The sequence below is a fragment of the Lepisma saccharinum genome, chromosome 10 (genome assembly GCF_977018435.1).
Source record: "Lepisma saccharinum chromosome 10, izLepSacc3.1, whole genome shotgun sequence".
Classification (NCBI taxonomy): Eukaryota; Metazoa; Arthropoda; class Insecta; order Zygentoma; family Lepismatidae; genus Lepisma; species Lepisma saccharinum.
The window spans coordinates 44,729,031-44,745,777 of record NC_139238.1 but is presented as its reverse complement, the minus strand read 5'-3'; the positions used below and the strand labels follow the sequence as shown (position 1 = coordinate 44,745,777).

The following is a 16,747-nucleotide window of genomic DNA, read 5'->3' as shown; positions in this document are numbered from 1 at the left end:
ATGGAGACAAATCACAGAGGAGGCCAAGGTTCATCAGTGGACTGTAGCGCCATAAGAAGAAGAAGAAGTTTTCCATATGTTTGTGTTTAACAAATAAATTTTGTATACTAGAGGGTATTTAAACACTGCCATTGTGTTTTTGTAATTGTACATTATTTTTTAGTTCATAATGCATCATGACTTAATCCATTAATTCAATTTGAACTTGTTTCTCAGATTTTCAGGAAGGCACCAGAGGAGAGCTGCTATTTAGATGTAAGCGATGAAGATGCTTGCAACTGGATGTGTTTAGTTGCTCCTGCTAGAAATGCTAAGGAGCAAAACTTAATATGCTACCAGGTAAATGCACTTCAAAGCAAGAAGCACAGTGTGTATCCTTATTATCATATCCTGTATAGTTAAGTGATTAGAACTATGAGGGGTATCCCATAACTAGCGAGTCTAACCTAGAAGAGAACAGGATGGGACCACAATAGCAACTTATTTTTCTATGTAGTCTCCCTGCAGGTCCACACACTTTTGCCAACGCTTCTGCAGTGCTTTTATCCCAGTGTCATAAAAGCTTTCCTCAAGGCTTGCAAAACAGCCACCCACAGCACTGATTACATCATCATCACACTGCCCAAAGCTTTTTTCAGGTTAGGGAAGAAATGAAGTCTGACGGAGCAAGATCAGGTGAATAAGGGGGATGTTCCAACAATTCGAACCCACAATCACGGATGGTTGCCATCGCAACAAGCAATGTGTGAACACGTGCATTGTCCTGATACAGAATCACCCCTTTAGAGAGCTTTCCCCGTCTCTTAGTCTTCAAAACACCCCGTAATAGCCTCACGAGGGAAGCATAATTCTATTCGGTCATAGTGTTTCCCTTTTGGAGAAGATCAACCATCAAAACACCCTTAGAGTTCCAGAAGACTGTTGTCATCACTTTCCCAGCAGAGGGGCCGGACTTTGCCTTCTTTGGGGTGGGGGAACTGGGGTGTTTCCACTGTTTTGATGCCTGTATTGGCTCCGGTACATAGTGATGAGCCCAGGTTTCATCAACAGTCACAAGTCGTTCAACAAATCCATCTGAATCGGTCTGGAACACCTCAAGATTTCGTTCTGAGATCATGCATCTTGTCAACTTTTGTTCACTAGTCAGAAATTTTGGAACCCAACGCGAAGAAACCTTTTTCATCCCCAACTGGTCATGCACAATGCATTCCACTGTTGATATGTACATCTTCAGTTCCTCTGCAATATATCGCAGTGTCACACGTCTGTCTGCAAGAATATTCTTGTGCCTTGTGTCACCATCTCCATTGGCCTGCCTGGGCAAGGGTCATCTTCCACACTCACTCACTCTCCCTCGCTTAAATTCGGCTACCCATCTCTTCACTGTGGCCAAGGATGGAGCATCCTCTCCTAATGTTGTCACCATATCCTCATGGATTTCCTTGGGACTGAACCTCTTTTTCAAGAGATAATTGATCACTGCTCATATCTCTTCTCTCTTAAATTTTTCTGATGTTACGCACTTAGCACACTTCTAGCTCCTGCAAAGACATATAGGATGGCTCGAACTGGACATCGCTTTGCATATACACTTACAAAGAATTGCTATTTCAAATCCCCAAATTATTTTCAGATTGAACTATGGGAACCCTATCAGGCTCACTACTTATGGGACACCCCTCGTGTTTAACCCTTGGTGTGATCCGTGTTAGAGTTCCAAAATTTCAGTGTTGATCATGGGCATCGCCAGAAATTTTTGTAGAGATGACTGTTGACATGAAAGTGAATAGTAGAAATAGTAAATGTAATAATGACAATTATTGTTGTATTGTTTGAAGGCTTTTTTTTTTTTGTTTGTTTTGTTGTTTAAGTCCACTTTATGTGCAGTAAGGCTAATTGGAACTGGACATACATTTGAAGATCCTAACCACTATGTGCCTCCACTAGGTATTGAACCTGGAATCCCTTCATTACAAGATTATGATGTTACCTCTATGCCACCGACAAGGCCCCTTGTATTGTTGTTTTTATCATTATTTTCATCTACAGGATCCACTAGATGAATGGTTATTCAGCACAACAGTTGTTTTTTTCTCCCTCTAGTTAATATCATGTAATGAAAGTCATTCTACAGTGGAAAATAGGTAAAGTTCTCCATGCATATATAAGTTCCGGTTCCGTCTCTTTCTCCTCACACCGATGATGCTACGAAGTTAGCGAAAATTTTAATTTTTCTACTGTCCGGTGAGTGTTTCCTTTTACCTTATTTTATATATATATATATATATATAGGATAAAAGCAAGGAAGGCCAAAAGGGCTAAGTAAAAATCAAAGAAGGTAAAAGGAAACACTCACCGGACAGTAGAAAAATTCAAAATTTTCGCTAATTTCATAGCATCATTGTGTGAGGAGAAATAGATGGAACCGGAAGTTGGGGCCCTGCAGAGTTGCCAGGTCCCCATCGAAGAAGAAGTGGTGTGTAGAACGAAAAAAACACTGTTTCGTCACCAGGCTCATCATAAACTGTGAGTGTGTAGGATGAGTTGGGAGGGCGGGAGGATGGGTGGGTGAGGGTTGGGCATTACTGGGTGGCCTTGTTCAGGCCAGGTGGAGTGGTTGAACTCATGGCCGCTTTTGCGAACAGAGGTGTTGGCTGGTTGGGGTAGGAGATGGATGATAACTCCCCGGAAGCAGTCGTTGAAACTGATGTTGTGGTGGTTGGTGTGGACGGCGACAGTGAAGTCCAGGTTGTGGGTGGAGGAGCGGTGGTTATTGATGCGGAGGTTGAGGGCTGTTGATGTTTCCCCCAGGTAAAAATCACCACAGATGTTGCAGGTGAGGATGTAGATAAGGTTTGAGGCATGGCAGGTCCCTTTGGGATGGAGAGTAAATTTGCCAGTGGCCGTGTGCAACTGGAGGGTGTGAGAAGTGATGAGGCTGGGGCAGGTCTTGCACCTGGGGCGGTTGCATCTATGGGCAGGGGGGTGTTGGATGTGTGGTGAAGGAGTGTTTTGAATTTTTCTACTGTCCGGTGAGTGTTTCCTTTTACCTCCTTTCATTTATATATATATATATATATATATTAGGGATGGGACCGATTAATCGGTACTCTATCGGTATCGGCCGATATAGGCATATCGGATTATCGGTAAAATTACCGATTATTTTACCGATCCGATATATCGATAAATATCTGATAGTTTAGTTCAAAATTCTACCATTTTTGTTGTAATTTTTATGGATAATCTCCATGCCCTACTTTTTAAAAAAGTAAATGTCTAAATATGCAATTTCTCTTGAACTGCAGTCACTTTGAAACACACAGTTTTTAAGGAGGTCAATGAATCTTTCAGGTTCTTCCAGGACCATTTCTAATTTTATATCGGATCGGTAAAATATCGGTTATCGGTATCGGCCAAAATTTCATATCGTCCCATCCCTAATATATATATATATATATATATATATATATATATATATATATATATACACACAAATAATGAAGGAGACAGTAAACACTTACCACATGAATAGAAATAATTCAATATTTCGCGATCTGAGTCGCATTTTCAAGAAGGTAGATAAAAGATCGACGACACTTTGAGTAGAGGCACAGAATACTGACCGTAGCGTCTCTACGGTCAGTGTTGCCAGAAACAGTTGAAAGGAAACACAAAATACTTTAGCCAGTGTTTACTGTAAGGTGGGTGGGTAGTTTCGGGGAGGAGAGGAAAGAGTTACTGGTTGGCTAGGTTGAGTCCGGGGGGTATAGTGGCGTGCATGCCTGCTATATAGGCCCTTTCCCATCGCCTGCGGAAAGATGTGTCAGAGCGGGGGGGGGTAAAAGGTGGATGATGGCAACACGGAAGCAGTTATTGAAGGTGGTGTTATGGCTGTTGGTGTGGATGGCAACTGTGAAATCGGAGTTTTGGGTGGAGGAACGGTGATTATTTATCCATGTCATGAAGGCACATTTAGGGGGATGTGAGGGTAGGGCCCCACACATTCTCGATCTCAGCCATTATGAAGCTGATGTGGTCAGCACCATGCTCTGTCTGCCTTTAACCTTCGGGGTTGTCCCAAGGTACCCATTGATTTAAGGTTGGGTGAGTCCCAGAGCTGCTTTATGCAGGGACAAGGCCAGAAAAATTCTGACCTTAAATCACCCACCCTGAGAATCACTCAAGTCAGATACCCTACCGACTAGACAACCACTATGGAACCTTAATATTACATATTTCAAGAGACCAAGATGAATAACTCAAAAAGTTTGGAAAATATAAAACCTGGCAAGATTTTTCCAGTTTGTTCTATTGGAACGGTGAGTGGAGTAACTTTATGAAAACAATAAGAGCTAGTCTGACTGGTCAAATTAAGGAAAATATATACTAAAACCCACCAGTTAGTCAAGAGTTTAATATGAAATTAATTCCTCAGAATTAAGAAACTATAATTTTGCTAAAATTGTGTGTATAATCAAATTTTCAGATGAAGGATGACATATATTACACTGTGATGAAGGATATTCATTATGAAGATGAACTGAAAGTCTGGTATGCTCCCTATTATGCTGTGAAGATAGGAGTAGCTACATTGGTTGTAGAGGTGAGTTAAATATGTTCAGGTACAGTGCAGATTAACCAGTACTTGATTGATATTGACCATTATATACAGGATCATTCATAGTTAGTTAGCTAAAACTTAAATAACTCCATTTGTATAATACTTACATAATTTATTTACTGTCTTAAATTCTACAGAACTTCAAGTTTCTTATAAATGTTCGATATGGCTCCCTTTTTAACACTCGGCAAATATCTCATCGATATGAAACTGTATCCCATACAAGTGTGACCGCCTTCTCTGTGTGCAACACAGCCTGTGATAATAAAGCAATTGTACCAGAATTTGAGTGTTTGCTTGAGGTGGAACTTTCTGAAACACTGTGAATGGTAACTACGGACTGCGTTTCTTAGAACCACACACACTCCATACCACTGTAAAAGTCTTGTCAACTGATTTATTAGTCCTGTTGTCACCTGTAACAGCGACTGATCTCTGGCAGCCTAGAAATGAAACTTCATGGTGTGGTGCGTATTTAGAACCACATTTGAATCAATATTGAATAATACTTTTTTTAGTTAATCAGTTTTAGTTTTAGGTAACTAATTTTGAAAAACCCTGTATATATGTAGGTAATATTACAGGGTGGAGACAGACCTGGAAATCCAGGAAAAGTCGGAATTTAAGAGGTTTAAAAAAAAAGTTGGGGAATTTCGTCTTCATTGACCTTTTTTTTATGCGATGGATTGAATGTGCCAGGCATTTTCTTTAAAGATGTTGTTATGAAGCACTACATGGGAACAGGAAATCTTGTTGCTAAGTCTGAGCATCAACTTTTAGGCCTCTCTTATGCACAACACAATAACAGTGTCAGAAACTAGTGATGGGAGTTGGGGACGGGGAGAGAGATAGATTTCCAGAGGTGCAGATAAAATGATAAGCCTCTAAATATTACATGCAAAATGCATTGAATTATCATTTTTTCTTGTCTGTATGGGAGTAGTAAGGGGACAGTACTGTCAACAAAGAGGGGATGGAGAGTGGGAAGCATACCACTGTGGCACCGTCTGATAGTTGTCAGATGTCGTAGTACGGCATTTTGTCGGACATTCTGAAGGAACATGGAAACAAATAAGGGCACTATCAGGGTGGCGACAGACCTGGAAAACCTGGAAAAGTCAGGGAATTTGAGATGTCAAAAAAAGTCAGGGAAATGTCGGGGAATTTCGTCTTCATTGACTTTTTTTTATTATTTATTTAAAAATATTGTTATTTAACTCTGCACGGGAACAAAAAATCTCGTTCATAAGTTTCGGCCTCAACTTTTAGGCCCCTTTTATGCATAACACAACCACGGCGAAAGAAACCACTGATAGCAGGAGGAAAGAGAGAGAAATTTCTCTCGCCCGGGGTTCTCGGCAGGAATTTTATATTCGCACACTCTTTGGAGGAAAATTGTTATAACTCGGGCACTATGGGAGCAATCTACTTCGGATAAGTTTTGTTTTTCAGCTAAATCGTCAGCGCATGCAACTGTGTACAAATCAGAACACCGGATTGAGGAATTTCAATGGAAAAAAAACAAAAATTGGAGTTTGCCCCTCCCTCTTCTCCCACTATTTTGGGGAGAAGCCGCGAACTTTAGTATTCTTTTCAAAGAATGGATATTTCTCAAGAGAATGAAAAATGTTTCATGTTCTTGGGTGCCATACAAGTTAAATAATAAGCCAAAATGTGAAACTCTGTTTTTTACGAAAAATAAGTAATTTGGATATTGCCCAGAAAATTGTTATAACTCGGGCACTAAGGAAGCAACCTACTTCGGATAAGGTTTGTTTTTCAGATAAAATATCATAGCGTGCAGCCGTGTACAATTCAGAACGCCGGACCGAGGAAGGGGGGCTTGGGGGCACAACCCCCGAATTTCAATGGAGAAATAAAAAATCTGGAGTTTGCCCCTTCTTCCCCCGCTATTTTGGGGAGACGGTGCAAACTTTAGTATTCTTTTCAAAGAATGGACATTTCTCAAGAGAACGTAACATGTTTCATGTTCTTGGGTGCCATACAAGTTGAAGAATAAGCCAAAATGGGATTTTTTTACTAAAAATAGTAATTTGCATTTTTGGAGGTAAATTGTTATAACTCTGGCACTATGGGAGCAATCTACTTCGGATAAGTTTTGGTTTTCAGATATAACATCAGAGCATGCAACCGTGTACAATTCAGAACGCCGGACCAAGGAAGAGGGGCTTGAGGGGCACGACCCCCCAATTTCAATGAAAGAGACATAAAAATCTGGAGTTTGTCTCTTCTTCTCCCGCTATTTTGGGGAGAAAGCGCAAACCTTAGTATTCTCTTCAAAGAGTGGACGTTCGCAAAGAGATTGAAACATATTTCATGTTCCTGGGTGCCATATAAGTAGAATAATGAGCCAAAATGTGGAATTCTGTTCGGAAATGTGGCATGGATATGTTGCGGAGAGGGGGGAGGTTGGTCATCAATATGAATTTCCCAGGCTTGCTCCAGACCTGTGTCAGAGTTTCCACCCAAACATAAGAGTATGAAGGTCCAAAAAGCCCATTCATTTCGTAATCAGCACCATGATACATATGGTATCATCGGGCGAGTACGACCTTTCTCTGATGATACCATATGGTATCATCGGGGCAGTGAAGCTTAAGCCTCTAAATATTACGTGGAAAATGCATTGAATTATCATTTTTTTTCTTGTCGGTGTGGGAGTAGTAAGGACTGTCAACAGATGGAGGGGATAAGAGCGGGTGGCGCCGTCCAATAGTTGTTGGACGTCGTAGTAAGGCATTTTGTTGGGCAAACAGAAGGAACATGCAAACAAATAGGTTCCATTGATACATACGATTTTTGTGGTCCATTGATACATACGATTTTTGTGGAATATCGCCACCCGACAAAGTATCTCACTACAACATGCGACAGAAATTGCATGGACTGCAACATCCAACAAAAAATGCATGCATAAACAAGAAGAACTTTAGACTGCAATTATGCTGCAGGAATTTTATTACTCTTCTGGCACACTTCACCTTATTTAATGTAGCAGTGCTTACGGAGGTTTTCTTTCATCGTCCTGACGTATTACTGGTTTCGCACAAGTTAACATAAGTTTACAATGACATTGTACTATTCAAGTTTACAATGACATTGTACTATTCTTAGATATCAAGAAGATATATATTGAATACTATCACGAAACCTAAACTGCATTGGTGAACGTTATAAAAATTGGAAAGTGCATGCTCCCAACCTCAAAATTTACTGCAACACTAGTATTGCAATGAAATTAACGCCACTCTCTGTCCTGTCTGTTTAAACTGATGAGAGATGGTCATTAATATCTCTCACTGAGTAAGGTTAATGTCCAATATTATGAAATGAAATACTAATAATAAATACGTAAATATTTTAATATCATATTTACTCGAATCATTCAATCATAAAAGCAAATCACTTTCTTCAAGAATTAACTTTTCTCTGCCAGCCCTGCTAAATTTTCACTTTCCATCTACTGATTTATACGACGGGTGGCCAGAAAGTAATTTCCAATTAGTTGGGACATTGATTTTTCGCAAGCGCCAAAACCGTGAAAAATGGTAATTGCTGCGAATTTATGTTTAGGAATGTGCAGTGATGTCTAGACACATTTTTCGCCCGCGAAATATCGCCTAAAACAACGAAAAAGTCTATAAAATCCAACATTCTTGTCTTTTCTAGGCCATGTTTGTGTACATAGAACATGCAAGTTTTCCAACATTTTACTCAAGACTAAACTTTAGAGTTGTACGTACATGGAATAATTCAGACAGCCACATTAAATCATGTATTTCCCACGATTTTTTCAACTTCTATCAAAACTATTTGCATCACAGAGCAAAGTGGCAGGGTTCTAACAGGAGATCGAGTGCGTAACTACCGTCACACGGGAGCCACATCTTCGTATTTGTCGCACGAGATATGTTTTGAATTACCAAGCTAAGTTCGCACCATCGGAATTTGTCGAGTGAGTAATAATGGAGCTCAGTCGTTAGGGCATCTGACTACTATGCGAGAGACCCAGGGTCGATCCCCTACGGGGGAGAACCGGGTTGTTTTCCACCTATTCAAACTGCTCCGGCGCCCACCCAGCATCATATGAAACTGGTACCTTGAGGAAACTTTGAGGGTTAAAGGTAGCCAGGAGCGTGGTGCTGATCACATCACCCCTACCTTCAGCCGTGATCAGGAAAGTGTAGGGCCCTAACTCCACACCCCTACTGTACACCTTCATGGAAAAGTGCAGGGGATCACATTATTTTTACTTCCTCAAAAATCTGTTCCAACGTATCAAACTGTCACTAAAATACGTCAGACCATGTGAACTACAATTTAAAATAATAATTTAAATGCACAATGGAGTATTACGTTTCGGTATATTAGGCAGATTAATGTTCTAAAACAAAAACGCGAATTTTGGGAAACTTAACACTAAAAATTCAAAAGAAGATAATGGCAATAATAATATATCGGCATTGTTTGCTTTACAGAGAAGAGAGAAGTATAGCTTTATGCATTGAAAAATGAGTCCGCACTCATGGTTCTTGCAAGCAGAGGGTTCCAAACCTCAGTGGAAATATCAACATATAATACCGAGAATGTATAAGGAGACTGATAAATTACAAATTGTATTTATTAATCATTCACTCTTCTCTCTTATCTCATTTAGTCGTAACTTTGAAAATAATCAAGTATTTTATTTTAAACTTACTGACAAAATTCCGTAATCCTTCCCTAGCTTGTGAATTGTAATAATTTTCCAAATTCACTATTTTGCAGTTTGAATTCAAATCATAGAGAATAGAGAAATTAAGTCAATTTCATATAAGATAATATTGGTAATTAACAAAACCATACGTGGATCTGTGTGAGTTTATTATTTCTATTTGGAAAAACATCGATTTAGTTTAGTTTGTAATTGTCAGGGAAAAATGTAAATTTTTGTCCTGGAAAACCTGGAAAAGTCAGGGAATTTCATTTCTGCTTGTTTGTAGCCACCCTGACTATGCAACCCTGTAGTTTGTCAAATGTCGTGGTACAGCATTTGTCCGATGGACATTTTAGGCTCAATTGATGCATATGATTTTTGTCGGATATCGCCATCCGACTTAACATTTAACTTCGACAAAATGTCTCACAACAACATGCGACAAAAATCGCTCTTATAAAATTGATTGTTTTTGGATGTCTTCGGACTGCAACATCTGACAAAAATGGCATGCATATACAGAGCCTTGTGCATCCGAGTTTGTCTGCTGTGGTACCACATTTCATTGAACAAACTTTTTGGCTCTGTTTAAGCTTGCGATTTTAGTCAAACTTAGCAGTTCGATCTTTCTCATTCTGTGACATCCGACATTGCACTCTTATGAATCTGATGTTTCTTGGATGTACCAGTATGACATTTGTTGTCGTTTACGATATTTGTCAGATGTCTATAAATCACCTGGTTACATAATTAAGGAGGTTAGTATATGTGTTGTGTAAACATTTCAAATTTTATATAAGATCAGTAGAATACCAATATTAGGGATGGAACATATTAATCGGTACTCTATCGGTATTGGCCGATATTATCTGATATATCTATAAATATCTTACAATTTAGTGCAATATTGTACCATTTGTTGTAATTTTTAAGCGAAATAAACGTATAATCTCCATTCTGCACTTTTTATTGAAGTTGATCTCGTGTAACATACATTTATTAACGAGGTCAATGAATCATTTGAATTTTATATCGGATCGGTAGAATATTGGTTATCGGCAGGACCAGATTAAGGTGGGTGCTATTGATGCTGCAGCATTAAGCCCATTCCTGAAATAGGCCCAGATGAAAACAGACGAGAATTTTCAGAAAGCTGAACAGTTTTCTTTTGCTACATTAATCTGAAAATAAATCTTAGAATAAATCTTAGAATGAAATTTGGAGCCCCAATAAATGACGCCTAGACACAGAGTTACTTATTATACAGTTACTATTATTCTTTGTGCTGTAACGTAACTATAACGTCTTTGTGTTTATTGTTCACCGAAGATTCCACGTTAATGCTATCAATTTTACGTTAAACAGTTTACTTAGTAATTTAGCTGCTTTTTTTGCAATATCTTGGCAATTGTTGGCACTTTATTATTGTTCCGTAAGTGTGACGTAGTAAATTTTTCACGTTGAAAGTTAGTTGTACAGAAAAAATCGACGGTATTTCATTGTTAGGTTTTGACATGACCTCACATTGTGATATTGTTCGTACTGTTTCGCGCACGCTCACTATGGCATCTTAACTCAGTGGGTGGGAGAAAGCGAAAAAGAAACCCAAACAAGCAGCAGAACAAGAAAAGCTTTTGGCGAAAATTCCAAAATGGAGTTCATACTTCGGAGTACGAACATCTTCGTCTGCGTCGGATGCGATTGTGAGGTCGAGTGCTCCTGAAGGTCAGGCCAAGCAAGATGGACCTGTTGAGGTAAGAGAGAATAAAGAACGGGAAAGTTCAGGGGAGAGAGAAGAGGTGAAAGAAGACGCTATCGCTGAAGCACTAGCGCCGACGCTGGAGGATTTCACCATTGATTTGGAACAGTAGGGTGAAATCCACGATGACACTCGAGAATATTGGGCCAAGAAATGTCCAAAAGACTGCCAGCACACTGAATCGAAGTTGGAAGAAAGTGCCAGACGATACCCAGGCGAATCATTCCAACATTGATGCACAAAGACTTTCTTCATGCGTACACATCCGCTCATTGGCGAAAAATCCTATAGACAATGGTTGTGCTACGTGTGACATGGAAGATGTTCTGCTTTGCATGCAAATTGTCCGGCGGCAGTGCTGTTGAAGCGACCAAGTTCGTTTCTGCTGGTTTTGACAACTGGAGGGCATGCGAATCCAGAATAAAAATGCATGAAAGCAGCGATTGTCATCGCGAGGCTATGTTGTCCTTTGGGACCCGACAGAGGGAAGCCGGTCGTATTGACTACCTAGCCGCTAAACAGGTCGAGGAAGAGTGGTGTTACTGGCGCCAGATTGTGAAGCGGCTCATCGACGCACTGATATTCCTAGCTGAGCATGGTCTTGCTATAAGGGGCGTGGATAAGATCATATGTTCCGCTCATATTGGCATCACCTTGGCATCATTGAGCTGATGGCGAAGTATGATACTCTGCTGGCTAGCCATATTAGAAACTATGCCAACCACGGGGAAGGTCACATTTCCTATTTGTCATCCATAATATGCGATGATAGGGACGAAAGGTGCAGGACACCATCCTGAAAGAAGCCAAGGAGGCAAAGTATTTCTCTGTTTCCATTGACTCGACACCTGACGTATCACACCTCGATCAGCTAACGATTGTTATCCGGTACATTCTGCCCCATGGTCCAGTTGAACGTTTCCTGACATTCATGCCTGTCATATGACATGGCAGAGCAGATGGCTAGCATACTTCTGAACGAAAAAGGCTTCGATATTACTAACTACAGAGGCCAGTCGTATGACAATGCGTCGAACAAGCCAGGATGGTACAATGGTGTACAGTCAATTGTGAAGCGAGAATGTAAATACGCATTTTATTCCATGCTTCAACCATAGCCTAAACCTATTAGGACATCAGGCTGTTGAAAGCTGCAGTAGCTGTACCCAGTTTTTTTATTTTGTCAATGGACTATTACGTTTTCCTGTCTGACTCAACATATCGCTGGCAGCAAGTAAAGAATCGCTCCCGGCTGATGCTCAAGGGTTTGCCTGGAACACGAAGGTGTGAACGTGCAGATGCTGTCAAAGCGCTCATAGAAGGGTGGAAGAGCATTCAGGAAGTCCTGGATGAGCTTTCGGCAGATAAGGCACAGAAGGCAGATATGAGAAACCAGAGCGTGGCATTTTCACGCAGGATGAAAAAGTTGAGACAGCAGTTATGGTGACTGCCTGGAACGATATCCTTGGCCATCTCAACAGTATGAGCATTAGCCTCAAAGATCCTACAGTTAGCCTGAATACGGCAACTGGCTTGATGGCATCACTGGTCGACACTGTTCAGTTTGTACAGGATAGATTTCACTTGTATGAGCAGATGGCAACCGAAAAGGTTCAACACTGCAAATACAAAGATGAGCGGCATCGAGGCCGTAAGCGAAAGCGAATGCCTGATGAAGGAGCTGCAAACGAAGCAAATCTCAGCCAAAGGGAAATGTTCAAAACACAGACGTATCTGGTCATGATCGACAATCTGTTAGCTGAACTGGAAAAGCAGATGAAGGCTTATGACTATATTTGTAAAAAATTTGGATTTCTCTCTGAGATAACGTCATTGAGCAGATCGAGGACAAAGCAAAGAATCTCGTTTCCTCGTATCCAGATGACTTGGAAGACCCCCTTGCAGCTGAGCTGGTACAGTTTGCTGCATGTATGCGCACTCAGAAACCGGTGACTGTGAACGAATTAGCAGAACTTACCATGTACAGGCTTCTGTCATCATCATCATTGAATCTTTCTCAGACATTTCAAAATGTCGAGATTGCGTTGCGCATCTATCTGTGCTTGATGGTGTCCAATGCCTCCAGCGAACTTAGCTTCTCAAAGTTAGGAATTGTCAAAGGAGATCTGCGGTCTTCAATGGGTCAGGAAAGGCTAAGCATGCTGGTGCTTATGAGTATTGAACATGAGCTGCTCCGCAGCCTTGACTTAACTGACATGGTCGAAGAATTTGCGATTGCTAAGGCTTGAAAAACAGTAATAGAGTAAGCAGCACTAGCGCACCTCTCATCAGGGTGGCGACAGACCTGGAAAACCGGGAAAAGTCAGGGAATTTGAGGTGTCAGAAAAAGTCAGGGAATTTTGTCTTCATTGACTTTTTTTTATTTATTTTTTTATTTATTTATTTAAAGATATTGTTATGGAACTCTGCACGGGAACAGGAAATCTCGTTCGTAAGTTTTGGCCTCAACTTTTAGGCCCCTTTTATGCGCAACACAACCACGGCGCCAGAAACCAGTGATGGCAGGAGGGAGGGAGGGGGAGAGAGAGAGAGAGAGAGAACACTCTCTTTGGAGGGAAATTGTTACAACTCGGGCACTATGGGAGCAATCTACTTCGGATAACTTTTGTTTTTCAGCTAAAACATCAGCGCATTTAACCCTGTACAATTCAGAATGCCAGACCGAGGAAGGGGGGTTTGGGGGCACAACCCCCGAATTTCAATAGAAAAACATAAAAATCTGGAGTTTTCCCGTTCTTCCCCCGCTATTTTGGGGAGAGGGTGCGAACTTTAGTATTCTTTTCAAAGAATGGACATTTATCAAGAGAACTTAAAATGTTTCATGTTCTTGGGTGCCATACAAGTTGAATAATAAGCCAAAATGTGATTTTTTTACGAGAAATAGTAATTTACATTTTTGGAGGAAAATTGTTATAACTCTGGCACTATTGGAGCAATCTACTTAGGATAAGATATGTTTTGAAGCTAGAATATCAGAGCATGCAACCGTGTACAATTCAGAACGCCGAACCGACGAAGAGGTGTTTAGGGGTGGGAGATCCCCAAATTTCAATGAAAGAAAAATAAAGATATGGAGTTTGCCCCCTCTTCTTCCGCTATTTTGGGGAGAAGGCGCAAACCTTAGTATTCCCTTCAAAGAATGGACGTTTCCAAAGAGATTCAAACATTTCATGTTCCTGGGTGCCATACAAGTTGAATAATGAACCAAAATGTGAAACTCTGTTCGTAAATGTGGCATGGATATGTTGCGTAGAGCGGGGGAGGTTGGTCATCAATATGAATTTCCCAGGCTTGCTCCAGACCTGTGTCAGAGTTTCCACCCAAACATAAGAGTATGAAGGTCCAAAGAGCACATTCATTTCGTAATCAGCACCATGATACCATATGGTATCATCGGGGGAGTAAATGTTAAGCCTCTAAATATTACGTGGAAAATGCATTGAATTATCATTTTTTTCTTGTCCGTATGGGAGTAGTAAAGGGACTTGTTAACAGATGGAGGGGATAAGAGCGGGTGGCACCGTCCGATAGTTGTCGGACATCGTAGTAAGGCATTTTGTTGGGCAAACTGAAGGAACATGGAAACAAATAGGTTCCATTGATACATATGATTTTTGTCGAATATCGCCACCTGACAAAGTATCTCACTACAACATGCGACAGAAATTGCATGGACTGCAACATCCAACAAAAATCGAATGTATAAACAAGAAGAGCTTTAGACTGCCAATATGCTGCTCGAATTTTGTTACTCTTCTGGCTCACTTCACCTTATTTAATGTAGCAGTGCTTACGAAGGTTTTCTTTCATCATCCTGACGTATTACTGGTTTCGCACAAGTTAACATACGTTTACAATGACATTGCACTATTCTTAGATATCAAGAAGAATCCAACCAAATGGGATATATATTGAATACTATCACGAAAAAGTGAAACATAAATCTGCATTGATGAACGTTATAAAAATTGGCAAGTGCACCCAACCTCAAATTTACTGCAACACTAGTATTGCAATGAAATTAACGCCACTCTCTGTCCTGTCTGTTAAAACTCATGAGAGATGGTCATTAATTTCTCACTGAGTAAAGTTAATGTCAAATATTATGAAATAAAATACTAATAATAAATATGTAAATATTTTAATATCATATTTACTCAAATCATTCAATCATAAAAGCAAATCACTTTCTTCAAGAATTCACTTTTCTCTGCCAGCCCTGCTAAACTTTCACTTTCCATCTACTGATTTATACGAGGGGTGACCAGAAAGTAATTTCCAGTTAGTAGGGACATTGATTTTTCGCAAACGCAAAAACCGTGAAAAATGGTAATTGCTGCGAAGTTATGTTTAGGAATGTGCAGTGATATATAGACACATTTTTCGCCCGTTCGAAATATCGAAATAATGCGAATTTGGCATAAAATGTGAATTGTTGGCGTTTTTAGCGAATTTTTTAAAAGAAATGTCCTAAAACAACGAAAAATTCCATGAAATCCAACATTCCAGTCTTTTCTAGGCCATGTTTGTGTACATAGAATATGTAAGTTTTCCAACATTTTACTCAAGAGTAAACTATAGAGTTATACGTACATGGAATAATTCCGACAGCCACATTAAATCATATATTTCCCACGATTTTTTCAACTTCTATCAAAACCATTTGCATTACAGAGCAAAGTGGCAGGGTTCTAACAGGAGATCGAGTGCGTATCTACCGTCACACGGGAGCCACATCTTCATATTTGTCGCAAGAGATATGTTTTGAATTACCAAGCTAAGTGCGCACCATCGGCATTTGTCTAGCGAGTAATAATGGAGCTCGGTCATTAGGCACCTGACTACTATGCGAGAGTCCCGGGGGTCGATCCCCTGCGGGGGAGAACCGGGATATTTTCCACCTATTCAAACTACTCCGGCGCCCACCCAGCATCATATGAAGCTGGTACCTTGAGGAAACTTTGAGGGATAAAGGTAGCCAGGAACGTGGTGCTGATCACATCACCCCTACCTTCAGCCGTGATCAAGAAAGTGTTGAGCCCTAACTCCACACCCCTAAACACCTTCATGGAAAAGTGCAGGGGAGCACTTTACTTTTACTTCCTCAAAAATCTGTTCCAACATATCAAACTGTCACGAAAATACGTAGACCATGTGACCTACAATTTAAAATAATAGTTTAAAAGCACAATGGAGTATTACGTTTCGGTATATTTGGCAGATAAATGTTCTAAAACAAAAACGCGAATTTTGGGAAACGTAACACTATCAAGTCAGAAAAAGATAATGCCAATTTTTGGTGCCATAATATATCGGTATCTGTCACGTGAGATTGATTGATTTTAATTTTTTTGGTGCCTTGCCACTTATAGTGATTACGCACCCTTCAGTATATATGGGAAAAATTCCATTATCTAAAATCCTTACCTTAAAATTAAAAGAGGGGTAAGGAAAATAAATTTCCCAAAATAGCTTCAAGATATCAAACTCTCACGAAGAGCCATAAGCCATGTGAATTACAATTTGAAACAGTAGTTTAAAAACACCATGAAGGTATAATTTCAGATATTTGCCAGATAATGCGCTAAAATGAAAATGTTAATTTTGGGAAAAATAGCACCGTATA

At 40.1% G+C, this 16,747-nt stretch overlaps 1 protein-coding gene across 2 annotated transcripts in view; it reads left to right on the top strand.

Moving 5' to 3' along the window:
• Window positions 1–16,747, top strand: part of LOC145993891 (PR domain zinc finger protein 15-like) — a 128,860-nt gene that overhangs the window by 26,226 nt on the left and 85,887 nt on the right. For both annotated transcript variants that reach the window (XM_083129780.1, XM_083129781.1), the window contains exons 4-5: window positions 217–339; window positions 4,490–4,606. In XM_083129780.1, coding sequence (XP_082985906.1) covers window positions 217–339; window positions 4,490–4,606 — 240 coding nt within the window. The remainder of the gene's footprint in view (window positions 1–216; window positions 340–4,489; window positions 4,607–16,747) is intronic.